General features: G+C 39.0%; 1 protein-coding gene across 1 annotated transcript in view; it reads right to left on the bottom strand.

The window, feature by feature from the left end:
• The window catches only part of LOC134353706 (uncharacterized), a 51,384-nt gene extending 44,218 nt beyond the window's left edge, over positions 1–7,166 (bottom strand). The window contains exon 1 of the mRNA XM_063061991.1: positions 6,127–7,166. Within this exon, the coding sequence (XP_062918061.1) occupies positions 6,127–6,223 (97 nt within the window). The 5' untranslated portion in view covers positions 6,224–7,166. The remainder of the gene's footprint in view (positions 1–6,126) is intronic.
• Positions 7,167–16,711: the final 9,545 nt, after the last annotated feature.

Genomic DNA, 16,711 nt, shown 5'->3' with positions numbered 1-16,711 from the left:
AAAGTCTGTACATGTTCGAACAATAAGTGCTGGAAGAGCACTTCCAGGTTTTCTCGATTTGCGGTTGGTTGAATTCGCGCATGCGGAACTCGAGGATAAGGAGGGCCGACTGTACCTGATACAACACAATATTTCAAATTTATTTGGCTGAAATGTTAAACTACACTTCACTCATCGTTTCACTTTTGGGTAAACAAGTTTGCAGAGCTGAATATGTCCATTTGTCAGCAATTTCACTTCACGGCCTCATATTGGCATCAGATTGAAATGAACACATCAAATTTCACAAAAAAATGTCATATAATTTAATGCTTAGTGGTACAATATATATTTTACCTCACAAATTCAAATTTTCTCCTTTTTCTTAAATATTAGTTCTTACAGTTGTGTTGATTCAATAGCCAAGAAAAAAATCATCAATAGCACGATAGCAATTAAATTTTACAGCATTTTGGTTATGTAAACTTGGACATGTAAAGTAGATTAGAGTCCACAATTGTTCTTCCAAATCTGAAACCTGCAATTGCTTTCAAACACTTTTCCTATTACTACATGGATATTTGTTTGTATCCATGTGATCCACAGAAACAACACGTTGACACAAAATCAAGGCTTCATAACAGAGACACGAGGAAATCTGCAGATGCTGGAATTTCAAGCAACACACATAAAAGTTGCTGGTGAACGCAGCAGGCCAGGCAGCACCTCTAAGAAGAGGTACAGTCGATGTTTCGGGCCGAGACCCTCGGTCAGGACTAACTGAAGGAAGAGCTAGTAAGAGATTTGAAAGTGGGAGGGGAAGGGGGAGATCCAAAATGATAGGAGAAGACAGGAGGGGGAGGGATGGAGCCAAGAGCTGGACAGATGATTGGCAAAAGGGATAGGAGAGGATCATGGGACAGGAGGTCCGGGAAGAGAGACAAGCGGGAGGGGAGAGCCCGGAGGATGGGCAAGGGGTATAGTGAGAGGGACAGAGGGAGAAAAAGGAGAGAGAGAAAAAGAATGTGTGTATATAAATAAATAAATAATGGATAGGATACGAGGGGGAGGTGGGGCATTAGTGGAAGTTTGAGAAGTCAATGTTCATGCCATCAGGTTGTAGGCTACCCAGACAGCATATAAGGTGTTGTTCCTCCAGCAGAGCACCAACATTTAATGTATAGCCTTGTGAATCAGCTTCAGGTACATCGACTTCAACACAGAAACATCTACCTCATAACAATTCCCCCAGCAACTCATTAATAGGTCCAACTCCAGCCATCACTCTCAACCTCACTCCACCACCCAAGATGCCAACTGCAACACCCCATAATCGTCCAAACATAGCTGTTCCAATGTACTCCCAATTATCTCGAGCCACTCTTGGAATCATAGAGCAAGGAAACAGGTTTTAGGTCCACTAAGTCTGTGATTAACTATTCAGCACGCATTGACTCCAATCACATTTGAATCTCTCCACATTCACATCACCCCCACACCCCCCTCCCCAGATTCTGCAATTCACCTGCACACTAGGGGAAACTTATACTAGCCATTTAAACAATCAATTTACCCATTGCTGGGATGTGGGAGAAAACCAGAGTACTCAGGGGAAATTCAGAATATGACAGGAGAATGTGCAAACTCCACAAAGATAGCACTGTGTATCAGGATTGAATCAGGTGTCTCTGAAGCAGCATTCTATTAGCCATACTACTGGTGTCTATGTCCCCGTGGCAATTTGAATCACCCTGAACTCCAAGTGACTGAATCTTCTTGGCCAGCCTCCCATGCAGGAACTTGTCAAAGGTCTTGCAAAAGTCCATGCAGACAATGTCCACTCTTTTCCTTCATCCAGCGTTCCTGGTAACCTCCTCAGAAATCTTTTTAGGATTAGTTAAACATGGCTAACAATACACAAGATCATTTTGACTATCCCTAATCAGTTCCTTCTTGACCAGGCCTCAATATCCCTCAAAAGGCAAAGTTTCCTAAATCTGTTAGCGATGCATTTTATTCTAACAGAAACATACAATCACTGTACCCTCACAATATTTATATATCCTGTCCTTTATAATACCTTCCAATAATTTACCCACTACTACCCTCAGGCTCACTGGCCTATAATTTCCCAGCTTATTCTTATAGCCGTTCTCGGCAATGGTAAGCACTTAAGGAAAGCAAAGAAAGGAAACAAGGACATATTCCCACACATAATGGTTAGATATCACAAGAACAAAAGAGAATAGAAACAAGAGCAGGCCCTTCAATTTTACCCTGGCATTCAACATGCTCATAACTGTTCTATCTCACGTCTAATTTCCTTTTAGGTGCCACGACCTCATAGCCCTCAATCACATGTTCTTTCTAAAATGTTTCCATTTCCTCTTGAAACACCCCCAGTGACCTAGCTTCCACAACCCTCTTCTCCCCATCCACTGTCAAGTTCAAATTTATTGTCATTCAACCATGCACATGTATATCGCCAAATGACAGAACATTCCTCCAGACCAAGGTACACAACACAGTACATATTACACCAAGTAATATTACCACGAGTAAATTAACAATTAATAAGGTGCATACCACTCAAAAATAACCTACTTTTTCTCTTTCCCAGTTGTGACAAATGATCTTTGACCCAAACATTAATGCTTCCTCTTTACGCAGCTATTGAGAATAATTTTGCCATTTTCTCTTTTTATTCTATTACACCATAGATTCTTAAAAGGCTTGACTCATGCTTGCATGTAGTAAGAGACATGTTTGGCAATGCAGCCATACTCCTGAACACAAAACAGATAGATCTGAGAAACTGCAAAGAGAGGGATACAGCGAGAAAAAGAGACTGCTAATATTTGGTATCGCTATATTGTTCCAAGTCTCCAACTCAAATCTTATCTGATACACTCATTCAATGTTAAATAATAAACCAGAAAAAAATGACATTGCCTTTGGGAGGTATAGTACCAATCACCCAAATGTTTTGCTTCCAACTCACATTACAGAAGTGATGCAGTACAGGTTCTTCTAAACACTACAGGCCATTCCTGGGTAACAAACAAGTTCCACTTTTATGCACGTCCTTAAGTCGACTTTGTCCATAAATCAGAAAATACACAAAAATCACTTGATGTGCTAATCATACATCCATAGCATCATAACGAATGGCATCAAAACCACATAAGAATGATAAGAAAGAATAATTATTAAAAGATGAGAGAGAAGAAACTAGTTTTGCCATCCATAGGAATATGTATTCATATACATTAGACTTTTGAATTTAAAATTATGGAAGTCACACAAAGGGGTGTTGTGGATAGTCTGGAGGATTGTCAGATATTACAGCGGGACATTGATAGGATGCAGAGCTGGGCTAAGAAGTGACTTCAATCCAGCTAAGTGTTAAGTTGTTCATTTTGGAAGGTCCAGTTTGAAGACAGAATATAATAGGGTGCATATCCATAAGACTCTCAAAGCTGCGGCGCAGGTTGACAGTGTTGTAAAGAAGGTGTATGGTGAGTTGGCATTCATCAACCATGGGATTGAGTTCGAGAGCCATGAGGTAATATTACAGATATACAAGAGCTTGGTCAGACCCCGCTTGTTCAGTTCTGCTCACCTCACTCAAGATGTGGATACTACAGAGAGAGTGCAGAGGAAACTTACAAGAATGTTGCCTGGATTGGAGGGCATACCTTATGGGAATAGGCTGAGTGTACTTGGCCTTTTCTCTTTGGAGCAACGGAGGATGAGAGGTGACCTGATAGAGGTGCACAAGACGATGAGAGGCATTGATCGTGTAGATAGCCAGAGGCTTTTTCCCAGGGCTGAAATGGCTAACACGAGGGGCATAGTTTTAAGGTGCTTGGAAAAAGGTACGGAGGAGACGTCAGGGGTAAGTTTTTCACACAGAGAGTGATGGGTACACGGAATGCACTGCCAGTGGCAGTGGTAGAAGCGGATACAATAGGGTCTTTTAAGAGCATCTTAGGTACATTGAGCTTAGAAAATTGCAGGGCTATGCACTAGGGAAATTCTAGGCAGTATCTAGATTAGGTAACATGGTTGGCACAACATTGTGGGCCGAAGGGCCTGTAATGTGCGGTAAATTTCTATGCTCTATGTGGGTGCCTGTAAATTAGGCATTCATAACCTGGAAATGCCTGTGTATGTCTTTTGAGCCTGGCACATTCATTAATGTTACTTTTATGAAAGTTAAGAGGTTAAATTGTATCAAGTTGGCTTGGGCTTGGACGATTGATGCATTAGGCTTGGGCTTTGATGTTTGCTTAAAATAATTAAAAAGCATTCGATGAGATAGATAAATCAAGATTGAAAATAACTTTAAAATTAATGTCTGGCCATTCAGGTGATGTCAGAAAACACCGCAGCACCTCACGTATAGTGAAGAATAGCCATCCACCAAAAAGGCATTGAAGTTGAACAGTAAAGAATATGTCAGAACTGCTACCAATAGTCCTTGGACCTCCAGAAAATAAATAAGTCTGGAAATGGAAAATATAGCAAATCTCAGTTAATGGTAACCAGAAACCCGTTGAAAACCCTTTTTGATTCATTAAGGTCTTTCAGGGAAGAAAGTACACACAAATTGATTGTGTGTGTTTCACACAAGCATAGAGCAACTCAAATAAGGATCAATTTCACTGTGAAGAAATGACACAGTATCAGTGTTCCCTTGGTGTCACAAGCACGAAAAAATATCCAATCACAAACAAGCAAATATCTGCAGATGCTGAAAATCCAAGCAACACACACTAAATGTTGGAGGAACTCAGCTGGCCAGGCAGCATTTATGGAAAAGAGTAAACTGTCTACGTTTCAGACCGAGACCCCTCAGCAGGACTGCAGAAAAATAGATGAGGGGTCAGAAGGTGGGGGGAGGGGTGAATAAAGAGCTGGGAAGTTGATTGCTGAAAGAGATACAGGGCTGGAGAAGGGGGAATCTAATAGGAGAGGACAGAAGGCTATGGAAGAAAGAAAAGGGAGAGAAGTACCAGAGGGAGGTGAAAGGCAGGCAAGGAATAAGGTGAGAGAGGGAAAAGGGGATAGGGAATGGTGAAGGTGGTGGGGGTGGGGGGGGAGCCATAACGGGATGTTCGAGAAATCAATGTTTATGCATTTAGACTGGAGGCTACCCAGATGGAATATAAGGTGTAACTACTCCAACCAGAGTTTGGCCTCATAGCGACAGTAGAGGAGACCAGAGATTGACATGTTAGAATGGGAATGGAAAGTGGAATTAAAATGGGTGGCCACTGGGAGATCCCACTTTTCTGTTGGACAGAGCGTAGGTGCTCGGTGAAGCAGTCTCCCAATCTATATCGGGTCTTACTGACATAGAGGAGGCCACACCAGTAGCACCACACAGTAGATGACCCCAACAGACTCACAGGCGAAGCATCGCCTCATCTGGAATGACCTCTGGGGCCCTGAAGGGAGGAGGTATAGGGGTAGGTATAGCACTTGTCCCTCCCCCAACCTGCTAACTGACTCCTCATCGTTTTTTCCTCCAGTCCTGCTGGAAGTGTCTAGGCCCAAAACGTAAATTTGTACTCTTTTCCACAGCCTAGCCTGCTGAGTTCCTCCAGCATTTTGTGTGCTTTGCATGAAAAACATCCAGTCTTGTTGTTTCTTTTTAGTGTGGAGGAAAGGGACAAGAGAATATGAAATAACCTAAGGTATGTGAAAAGCCCAAGTATCTATAGGCCATCCATAAGATATTAGATGCAGACAAGCCTTAATTATCCATGTGAACTTTACAAGCGAGTAAATTTAAATCAGATGACACCATTGGAGCAACTCCTGAGACCTACACTGACCTTGTATTTCTCATGTCTTACTGATCTCCTGGGAAGGGGATGTAAACAACGATACCCAATTCAGTACCTGCCTCTAGTCAATGACCTCGGGGGCACCCAAAATCGGGAAGGGTAAACATATAGAAATATTTCCATACACTTAAAAATATAGAAACCGATATGAGAATCTAATCTGTGATTTAGTGGGAGATTCACTTTGCCTTAATCGTGCCTGTAAATCCCGGAAGTCCATGCAGCAGCCTCGGCATAACCCTCAACCCCGAAGCCTAGATCATTGGATCAGAGACCCCGTCCCTCGTTTTACCTGAAAGTCGGAGCAGAGCCAACAGCGCGACCACCCGGGGTACGAGGCGCGGCGAAAGTTTCCGGGCGCAGGCCATGGCCTCTTTACTTTCCTGCATTTCTCCGTGTGAACGCCTATCGTGGCCACTTCCTTTCTTTCACTTTCGGGAGGGCGAGGCGAGGCGCTGCGCTTGAGCAGTACAGTATAGGTGAGGGTAGAACTTTGCGCCAGCATTTTCATCGACGGCGGGGCGAGAAAGCCGAGGCAACCTGGACATCGATGAGCTTTCATCCCACGGGTCCAGAACACTTAAAACTCAGGATGCCGTGGGACGCTGTCTGCATTACCAGCTTCAGAAGACCGACCATGTCAGAAAGAGCAACAACTCCTGATCAGCGCCCTCCTCATTGGAATACAGTATCTCCCATCGCTGCTCCACTCTCATCCGCTCCCTTTCTGTTCCCATTCCCTCCCCTCAGTTTCAACTCCAGCCTCCCCTCTACCTTATGATGTTTTTTAATAATATATTGATTTTTTTTCAGCAAACCTAGCAAATCAATTGGTGACGTAAGAGGCTGAGACAGGAATTAAAAAATGGTAGATTTGTTTTTCTTGTCGTACGGGCTGAGGTACACTGAAAGCACTTGTCTTGCATACCGTCCATACAAATCAATTCATTACAACAGTGCAAGCTGAAGCAAACCGGTGAAGGAGCTCTGCGTCTCACTTGGCATCTGTAAATGAAAATAGACAGTCGGCGTTCCGGATCGAGACCTATCATCTGGACTGTCCATTTCCCTCAGCTGATGATGCCTGGTCTGCAGTATTCCTCCAACTGGTTGTCTTTCGCTGCAGATACCAGTTTAAATTTGAAGGCTCTTGTGCCTTCATATTTAAACTGAGCCCTGGAACCAGGGCCTGGGGGATTTGAAGGGGTGCACAACAAGCATCACCGGATGAGTCAGATACCTTATTATTTCCAAGTCGCTGAATAGCAGATTAATGTCGTTTTACTGTAGTGAGCTTATTGGAGCTGTAGGTTGACACGTTCCTAGGGTCCTGATAGATGTCATGCTGGAGTATTGGAATAAGTGGATAGTGGCAATATTGGTGTAATTAATAAAACAAGATGCTAGAAATAGTCATTAAGTCAAGCCTCATCGGTGGGAAGAGAAACAGATTTATCATTCAGGTTGAAGGCCCTTCTTCAATGACCCCAGTTTTACACTATGGAAGACCTCACTCACTCTCTCTGCAGCTTACCAACCATCTTTCCTTCCTGTTTCCAATGAAAGATCAATATGGAGCATACTTTTGCTTCTCTTCCACAGATGTCACCTGACCTGTTGAGTATTTCCAGTGTTTTCTGTTTTTATTTTAGTTTTCCATTGTCTGCAATTTGGCTTTAATTAAGATTTTCAGAGTTTGTAACTATATTGGTTTTAATCTTCCCAAATTCCCTGGAATCAAGAAAAGTTCCACTGGGATTGGGAAGCAAAAAAAATCCAACTCCTTATTTCCAAAAGGGAGAGAGATGCAAAGACACAAACTCTGGGCTAGCTTGACATCTGACACAGGGAAGTTACTAAACGGAGAAGCTATTATTAAAATGTTCTAGCACACCCTTAGATAAATGCAGCAATTTTAAGAAAAATCAGCGCGTTTCTGTGAAGGGAAAATTATGTTTTACTAGTTCATTGATCTCTGGATAATGAGGAATTATTTATTTTTATTTCTCTAGAGATACAGTGGGGAACAGGCCCTTCTGGCCCACTGAGCTATGCTGACCACCAATCGGCTGATTTAACCCCTCGCCTAATCACAGGACAATTTACAATGAACTATTAATCTACAACCTCTTTGGCTGTAGGAGGAAACTAGAACACCTGGAGGAAACCCAAGCGCACTTGGGAAGAATATACAAACTTCCTTGCAGAGGACACTGGAATTGAACTCAGAACTCTGATGCCCCAAACTGTAATAGTGCCGTGCTAACTGGAATGCTACTCAATATAAAATATTGTGCTTATACTTTCCAGGACACTTTTTAAGTGTTATTATTGAAAATAAAAGATAATGATGCACGTGGTTATATTGACTTGGATGGAAGATTGGCTGGCTAACAGGAAATTGGGTAGACTACATAATTAGGTTATTTTTCTATTTGGCAAGATACAGAGAGAGGAGTGTTACATGGATTTTTACTTAGGCCTCTGCTTTTCATATAACAGATGAAGGGACTAAAGGTTTAGTTGCTAAATTTGCTTTTGACACAATGAAAGGCACAAAAAAATTGTAAAGAAGTCAAAAAGAGGCTATAAATTGATGCAGATAGATTGTGGTAATTATCAATCTGGCAAATGGAGCACAAAGTTAAAATATTTAAATGTTAATATGAAAAGAAGCATAATGAAAGATTGCAGAGCTGAGGGATAAGTTACTGGATGTGCATGAATCCCAACCAGTTCATATCCAGTTGCAGCAAATTCTGGAAAGCTTACAGAATATTATTGCTTATTAATAGAGAAAATTGCATACATACCAAAGTAGGGAGGTTATGTTTTAGCTAGATGATGCTTTAGTCATCTGGAGTACTTGTACAGTACTGGTCTCATTAATTAAGGGAATATATTGAAATATTGGAAGCAGTTCAGACAAAATTTACTGAACTGATACTGGAATAAGAGGGTTGAAGAAAGGTTAGACAGTCTGAGATAGTATCTGCTGACACTTACAAGGATGGGGGACTTGATTGAAAGAAAGAAAATCCTGAGGGTAATCATAGGATGAATAGAGGTTTCCTCATATGGAAGAATATAAACTATTATATAAATATAAACACAGTTAAAAATAAATGGATGGCTAAATAAAGCTTGTACATGGTGGAAATGCTGCTTTATTTTGCATCCCAGGGTGGGAATTCACCAATCCCTCAAAGTTCTTCGTGATAAATTCTACTCTATTGCTGCAAATTTTACAAAATGAAATAATGGGGCCCATATTGTCTTTGACCTCCACCATCAAACATTAGACAATCTGTCAGTGTCTGTCTCCATTTATCATTCATCTGCCCCAGTCTTTCAATTCCACCACTGCTTCCCTCCCTTACCTGGCACTACCTACCTGTCATTTACACCCCTCAGGTGCACCAATCACTTGGGAGTCCTTTCAGGCCACTCCCCTTACCCTCTCCATGCTGAATGTTGGTGTAGGTTTTCCACCAGAAACGCAGATAATTTCCTTCCTTCCACCGATGCTGCCAAACATGCCGAATTCCTCCAGCAGACTGTATGTTGCTGCACATTCCAGCATCTGCAGTCTCTTGTTCTTCCAATCTGCCAGTGGGTGTTCACATTTTTTTTGCAATTTAAATGTTTCTTAAAAATATGACTCAAGTCTGGAATTAACAACAATGTTGTATTTTAAGTATAATTGATGTAAACTTGATTGGATTATTAACTTGTAAGGAAAATGCATGATCTATTAAAAGAAAACACAAGCATAGTTTATTTTAATGATTACCAGATACTTGAAGGGAGCAATGCAAGAAAACCTTTCCCTCCTGCTTCCCATGCATTTGAGCCCCCAGTGAGTTGTAGCTAGAGCTGGTAGTACATCAACAATGATTTGCTACTTCAAGGGCATTTTACCAGAGACTTGCATTCATGTCATACATTCAGCATACTTAACAAAGAAACGTTGACACTGCTTCACATAAAGTAATATTACATTAAATAAACAAGACTTAGGAGGCTTGAAACAGGTTAGAGTGGTGGAGATGTTTAGGGAAAGAATTTCAGATCTCAAGCCTTACAACTCGGAGGCTCTGAGATCCACAGTTGTGAAATGCTTTCTGAGGCCAGTAATGGCATGCAATGCATTAACTACAGCCTCCCAGATAAGCTTGACCCACTTCAATTGGCCTTACACTGCCAGAACCCATCTCTTTGGCCTTACATTCATCACTAGAACATTTCAATGGTAAACACCTACTTTAGACTATTACTTACTGATTACAACTCTTACTTCTGTACTATAAATCCAAACTCACTAATCTCCAAAATCCAAGATCTGAGGCACAACACCTTCCTTTACAACTGAAGCCTCAACTTCCTGACCAACAGACCACAAGTAGTATGGATAAGCAGCAACACCTCTGTCATGATCATCCTCAACACTCGCACACCACAGCCCCCTACTGTATTCCCTGTACACTCATGATTATGTGGCCAGCTTATGCTCTAACTCCATCTCCTCCAATTATATACAGGCCTTGAACAACAATCCAGTAGCATGCACCACGGTCCGTTTCCGATCAGAACATCACAAGGTGAAAACAGGCGTCAACTCGTGTGCGTTCAATGTTTATGATCTGTAGAGAGAGAAATAGAGTGGCCTGACCCTCATGACGAGGACCACTTACCTGAGGCGGACGCACCTGTTCAAGAATCTCCATCTGCTGCAACACTTCCAGGAACCTATATTAGATCGGGTTGTTTATCTGTCCCACCACAATGATATATACCATCGCCTAATAGCTTAGGGCAAGTGATCAAAGAGGCAGAATAATCCTCTCACTTTGCCAGAGCATTCAGGTAGTCTACCCCGACCTCCATTAGATTTAGTGTTTTTTTTAGTGAGTTCTAATGTTGAAAACATTTTTAAAAAATGAGACTGCTCTTAAAGGGGAATTGGTGAAAAGGGGAGAAATACAGAGAGAGAGAGAGAGAGAGAGAAATTGTTAAAAACAAAGCAAAAGATTGTCATAATGTTGGCAGTTCTTTTCGATGTTTGTGTAAGAGCATAAGTTACGTGCTATGGGTAAAATGAACTGAATCACTCAGTATCAGTGACTATAATTTCAGTGCAGTTCTATAGGCAAAAAGTACATAGTTTTTCTCTTATTTTCAGGAAAGGGAGATGTAGTGGTAGTTAATAGTATTATTCCTATACCATTTCCACATGGGAGGAGTTCACATACTGTACAAGCTTGGATAACAATAAAGTTCAGTTGAGTTTCCTACAGACTGACATCCTGGTGTGCTCTGCACTATCCCTCAATAACAAACACAACAGGTCAGACAGCATCTGGAGTTTAGTGAGCAGTTTTTTTCTTCTTCTTTATTAATCTTTTTATTGATTTGAAGAAAACATATACAGACAAGGGGAGGATTATCTCAAATATATATATCAACAACAATATAAACAAAAGATGAAATAGATACTATCATAATCATACATAGTAATAAGCAAATATGCAATATATAATAAAAAAATGACAACTGATTCTCCTCTTAGCAATTTCTAAAGAGAGGAAAAAAACTTGAAATTTAAAATGAGGGGAAAAAATACCCACTGCACTAAAAAAAAGGACTGGGCAGTCCATTTGGAGAATACAACCAAGAAAAAAGAAGACTTTCTGATCGACTCTAAAACTTTGAAAAAAAATAAAGTAATTGGAAGAGTAATAAATCAAATCAAATGAAAATATAAAAGTTTGCCATATTTGCTCAAATTAAAGGATGTATCAAATGTCCAACTTCTTATTTTCTCTAAACTTAAACAGGACATAATGGAGGAAAGCCAATAAAAGACAGTATGTGGATTAGAATCCTTCCACTTCAATAAAATGGCTCTCCTGGCCAATAAAGTCGAAAAGGCTATCATACGTTGAGCGTAAACAGGAATACAGTATTTCCTGCTTCCAATGGGATAGTCCCAAAAATTGCTGTAAATAAATTAGGTTGTAAATCCAAATCAAAGAATTTTGATAGCGTTTTAAAAACATCTCTCCAAAAATTATCTAGCTTTATAGAAGACCAAGACATACGAGTTAAAGTGGCCACCTCAATATTACATCTATCACAAATAGGATTAATATTGGAAAAAATACGTGCTAGTTTATCCTTTGACATATGAGTCTGATGCACTACCTTGAACTGTATCAAGGAATGATGGGCACAAATAGATGAGTTACTAACAAATGAAAAATATTACTCCATTGATTATCTGAAAATGACTCTTGAAATTCTGATTCCCAAGCACGTTTAATTTTATCATTAGATATAATTTGTGACTTCAATAACTGTTCATAGATTATAGCTATCAACCATTTTTGAAATGGTTTAAACTGAAAGAGAGCATCTGTCAAATTAGGTGGATAAACAGAAGGGTAATTTGGCAACAAACCATGTAAAAAATTCCTAATTTGTAAATATCTAAAAAAGTGTACATTGGATAAATCATATTTATCCACTAACTGAGAAAAAGACATTAAACAATCCCCTAAAAACAAATCTGAAAAAGTTATTATTCCCTTGGTTTTCCAAACTAAAAGGGCCTTATCCAAAATTGTTGGTTTAAAAAAAAAATTAAGATGGATATTACTAGAAAGAATAAAATTATTTAACTCAAAAAATCTATGAAACTGAAACCAAATTCTTAATGTATGTTTAATAATGGGATTAAAATCTTGTCTACTAATCTTAGAAAACTAAAAAGGAAGAGGAGCTCCCAGTAAAGAGGCCAAAGAGAACCCCTTCACCGAGTTTTCCTCCAAATCCAACCATGAAGGACATTCATGTATATCTGAGTAGTGAATCCGAAAAGTAATATATCAAATATTAATTGCCCAGTAATACATTCTAAAATTTGGCAAAGCCATACCACCATCCTTTTTAAATTTCTGCAATGAGGGTTTACTCAATCTAGGATTTTTATTGTTCCAAATATAAGATAAGATTATAAAATCTATTCTGTCAAAGAACGTTTTAGGAACAAAGGAACTGCCTGAAATATATATAAGAATTTCGGTAAAACTATCATTTTAATAGCATTAATTCGACCTATTAATGATAATGTCATAGGCGACCATTTAGAAAGCGTTTGTTTGGTGTATTCAATTAATGGAAAAAAATTATATTTATACAGGTCCTTAAAATTTTTAGTAATTTTAATACCAAGATAGGTAAAGTAATTTTTAGCAATACTAAAAGGTACTTTATGATTTGGATCTGAGTAACTATTAATAGGAAATAACTCACTTTCATGTAAATTTAATTTATACCCAGAAAAACTACTGAATTCAGAAAATACAGGTAACATAGAAGGAATAAATTTCTTAGGATCTGAAATATAAACTAACAGGTCATCTGCACATAATGAAACCTTATGTATTTTGTCCCCTCTCTTAATACCCTAGACAGTATTAGAATCTCTAAGAGCAATAGCAAGGGGTTCTAAAGCCAAGTTAAATAATAAAGGGCAAAGAGGACATCCCTGCTGAGTACCTCTATATAATCTAAAATAGGGAGATTTTTGATTATTAGTTATAACCGCAGCCATAGGGGCATGATAGATCAATTTGATTCGGGAAATAAATCCCGGGCCAAGATTAAATCTTTCCAAAACCTCAAATGAGTAGGACCACTCCACCCTATCAAAGGCTTTCTCTGCATCAAGAGAAACAGCACATTCAGGTTCTTTAGATGGAGAAGAATGAATAATGTTTAATGATCTTTGAATGTTAAAATGTGAATATCTATTTTTAATAAATCCAGTTTGGTCATTGGAAATAACAGTAGGGAAAATACTCTCAAGTCTACTAGCCAAGATCTTCATCTTTTTTAGGAATTAAAGAGATTGAAGCCTCATAGGAAGTTTTCAGTAGAGTCCCAGAGGATATAGAAGCGGCTAAAATTTGACATAAATGAGGTGTAAGTGTATCGGTGAAAGTCATATAAAATTCCACTGTACATTCATCCGGTCCCGGAGCCTTAGCTGATTGGATAGACGATATAGTCCTTGCTATTTCCACTTGTTTAATAGGTGCATCTAATGTATTCATATCTTGAATAGAAACTTTAGGTATATTCAATTTTTGCATTAATCTATTCATAAAAGTAATATTGTCTGAAAATTCTCATTTATAAAGATTAGAGTAGAAATCCATAAATATCTTATTAATTTCATAAGGATCTACTGTTTCATTTCTATCGGGTCTTTGTATTTTAGGGATCTGTCTTCTAGCCATATTTGCTTTTAACTGACCAGCTAATAATTTGCCCGACTTGTCTCTATGTAAATAAAATTGGTGTTTGGATTTAAGAAGTTGCTCTTCAATGGGATAAGTCGAAAGCAAATCATGCTGTGTTTGGAGTTCCACCTTTTCCTTAAAGCGATCTTCATTAGACATTACAGAATAAACCTTTTCTATTTCTTTAATCCTATTAGTAAACAGTAAAAGTTCTGCCTTAGTTTTTCTTCTTAAACCTACTGAGTATGAAATTATCTGTCCCCTAAGAAAAGCTTTCATCGAATCCTAAATAACCAATTTTGACATTCCCTCAGTTGTATTTAATTCAAAAAATAGGGAAATTTGCTCATTAATAAAATTTACAAAGGTTGAATCTTGCAACAATGAAACATTAAGTCTCCACTGAGGTACCTGAATATTATCAGAAAACTTCAAAGTTAGTTTCATAGATGCATAATCCAACAACGCAATCACATCATACGCACACTCAGCAACAGAGGGCACCAATCACGTGTCCAGCAAAATATAATCAATTCTTGAATGTTTGTGGTATACATGTGAAAAAAAGAAATGTCTTTTTCTTTAGGATTTTTAAATCTCCAAATATTCACCAAACCGTATTCTAATAAAAAAGAATTAACAGAAGTCGCAGCTTTATTTGGAAGCGACGGATTGGTGGACGAAATGTCAATCAACAGATTGAGCCAACAGTTAAAGTCACCTCCCATAATCAACTTATATTCATTTAAATTCGGCAACACAGGAAATAGCTTCTTAAAAAATTCAGGACTATCTATATTAGGTGCATATACACACACCAAAGCCACCTTTTAACCACATAACAGACCAGTGACAATTAAATATCTTCCAATTAAATCAGAAACTGTATTAAAATGAACAAAAGGGATTTTAGAATTAATAAAAATAGATACCCCTCTTATTTTATTTACTGAAAGGGAATGAAATAAGGCTCCCTTCCAAAATAAAAAAAAACGATTTTCATCCTGCCTGCCGGCATGAGTCTCCTGCGCAAAAATAATATCCACATGAAGTGTTTTCAATTTCTTAAAAATCTTTCTGCGCTTAATAGGTTGGTTTATACCATTTAAATTCCAAGATATTATGTTAATTTTATTAAGATCCATAATAAAAATTTAATTTAAATATCTTATAAAGTAAACTAATGCGCAGGCATAAACTAAATCTGAAGAAAGGGCGAAACCTGATTCAATCAGAAAGAAAAGCAAGATGATTGACAAAAAGAACCCCTCAGGAATGCCCAGACAAAAAAAACTAGTCTAATTTAACTAATCTAACTAATCACTTTCCTCTCCCGGAAACCAAGAAACCATCCAACAGGCGAACGGCATGCTATTCTAGTAATGTTTAACCCCTGTGAGCAGTTCTGTGCCCCTTATTTAAATGGCCCTGAAAGAAAAGATATGTTTGCACTGGGGAGAGTCCAGAGGAGGTTTATGAGAATATCCTGGAAGTGAACGAAAGGATTAACGCATGTGGAGCATTTGTTGGCACTAGACCCATACTCACTGGTTTAAATGAATGAGGGGAGAATATTGAAAGTCCCAGATAGAGTGATGTGGATTGTATGTTTCATTAGAGTCATAGGACACTACAGCATAGAAACTGACTAGATGGGCCAAAGAATCTATGTCAAAACATTAATCTACAGAGTCCCATTGAACTGTCCCTGGACTATAGCCCTCCATACCCATCATCCATGTACCTGTCCAAATTTCTTTTAGATGTTGAAATCAAACCCACATCCACGACTTGTGCTGGCAGCTCATTCCACACTCCTACCACCCTCTCTGTGAAGAAGTTCCCCCTCATGTTCCCCTTAAACATTTAACCTTTCACACTTAACACATGACCTCTAGTTGTAGTCTCACCTGTCCTCGGTGGAAAGGGTATGCTTGCATTTACGTTATTTACACCTCTCATAATTTTCTATACCTCTATCAAATCTCCCCTCAATCTTCTACGTTCTAGGGAGCAAAGTTCCAGCCTATTCAATCTTTCTGTATAACTCAGGTTTCAAGTCCTGGAACATCCTTGTAAATTTTCTCTACACTCTTTCAATCTGACTTACATCTTTTCTGTAGGCAGGTAATTAATACCATACAGAATACTCAAAATCTGGTGTCTCATACAATTTCAACATAACATCCCAACTTCTGTACTCAAATACATTGATCTATGAAGGTAAATTTGCCAAAAGCTTTCTTTATGATCCTATCTATTAAGGATCTGTATTCCCCAGATTCCTCAGTTCTACAATACTCCTCAGTGCCCTACTGCTGACTGTGTAAAATCTACCCTGGCTACTCCTTCAAAAGTGATGTACCTCACACTGTAGATGTACTGTGGAGAGCATTCTGACAGGCTGCATCACTGTCTGGTATGGGGGCGGGGGCTACTGCACAGGACCGAAAGAAGCTGCAGAGGGTTATAAATTTAGTCGGCTCCATCTTGGGTACTAGCCTACAAAGTACCCAGAACAGCGGTGTCTCAGAAAGGCAGCATCCATTATTAAGGACCCCCAGCACCCAG

This window comes from Mobula hypostoma, chromosome 11 (assembly GCF_963921235.1).
Source record: "Mobula hypostoma chromosome 11, sMobHyp1.1, whole genome shotgun sequence".
Lineage (NCBI taxonomy): Eukaryota > Metazoa > Chordata > Chondrichthyes > Myliobatiformes > Myliobatidae > Mobula > Mobula hypostoma.
This window is presented reverse-complemented; position numbering and strand designations above follow the sequence as displayed.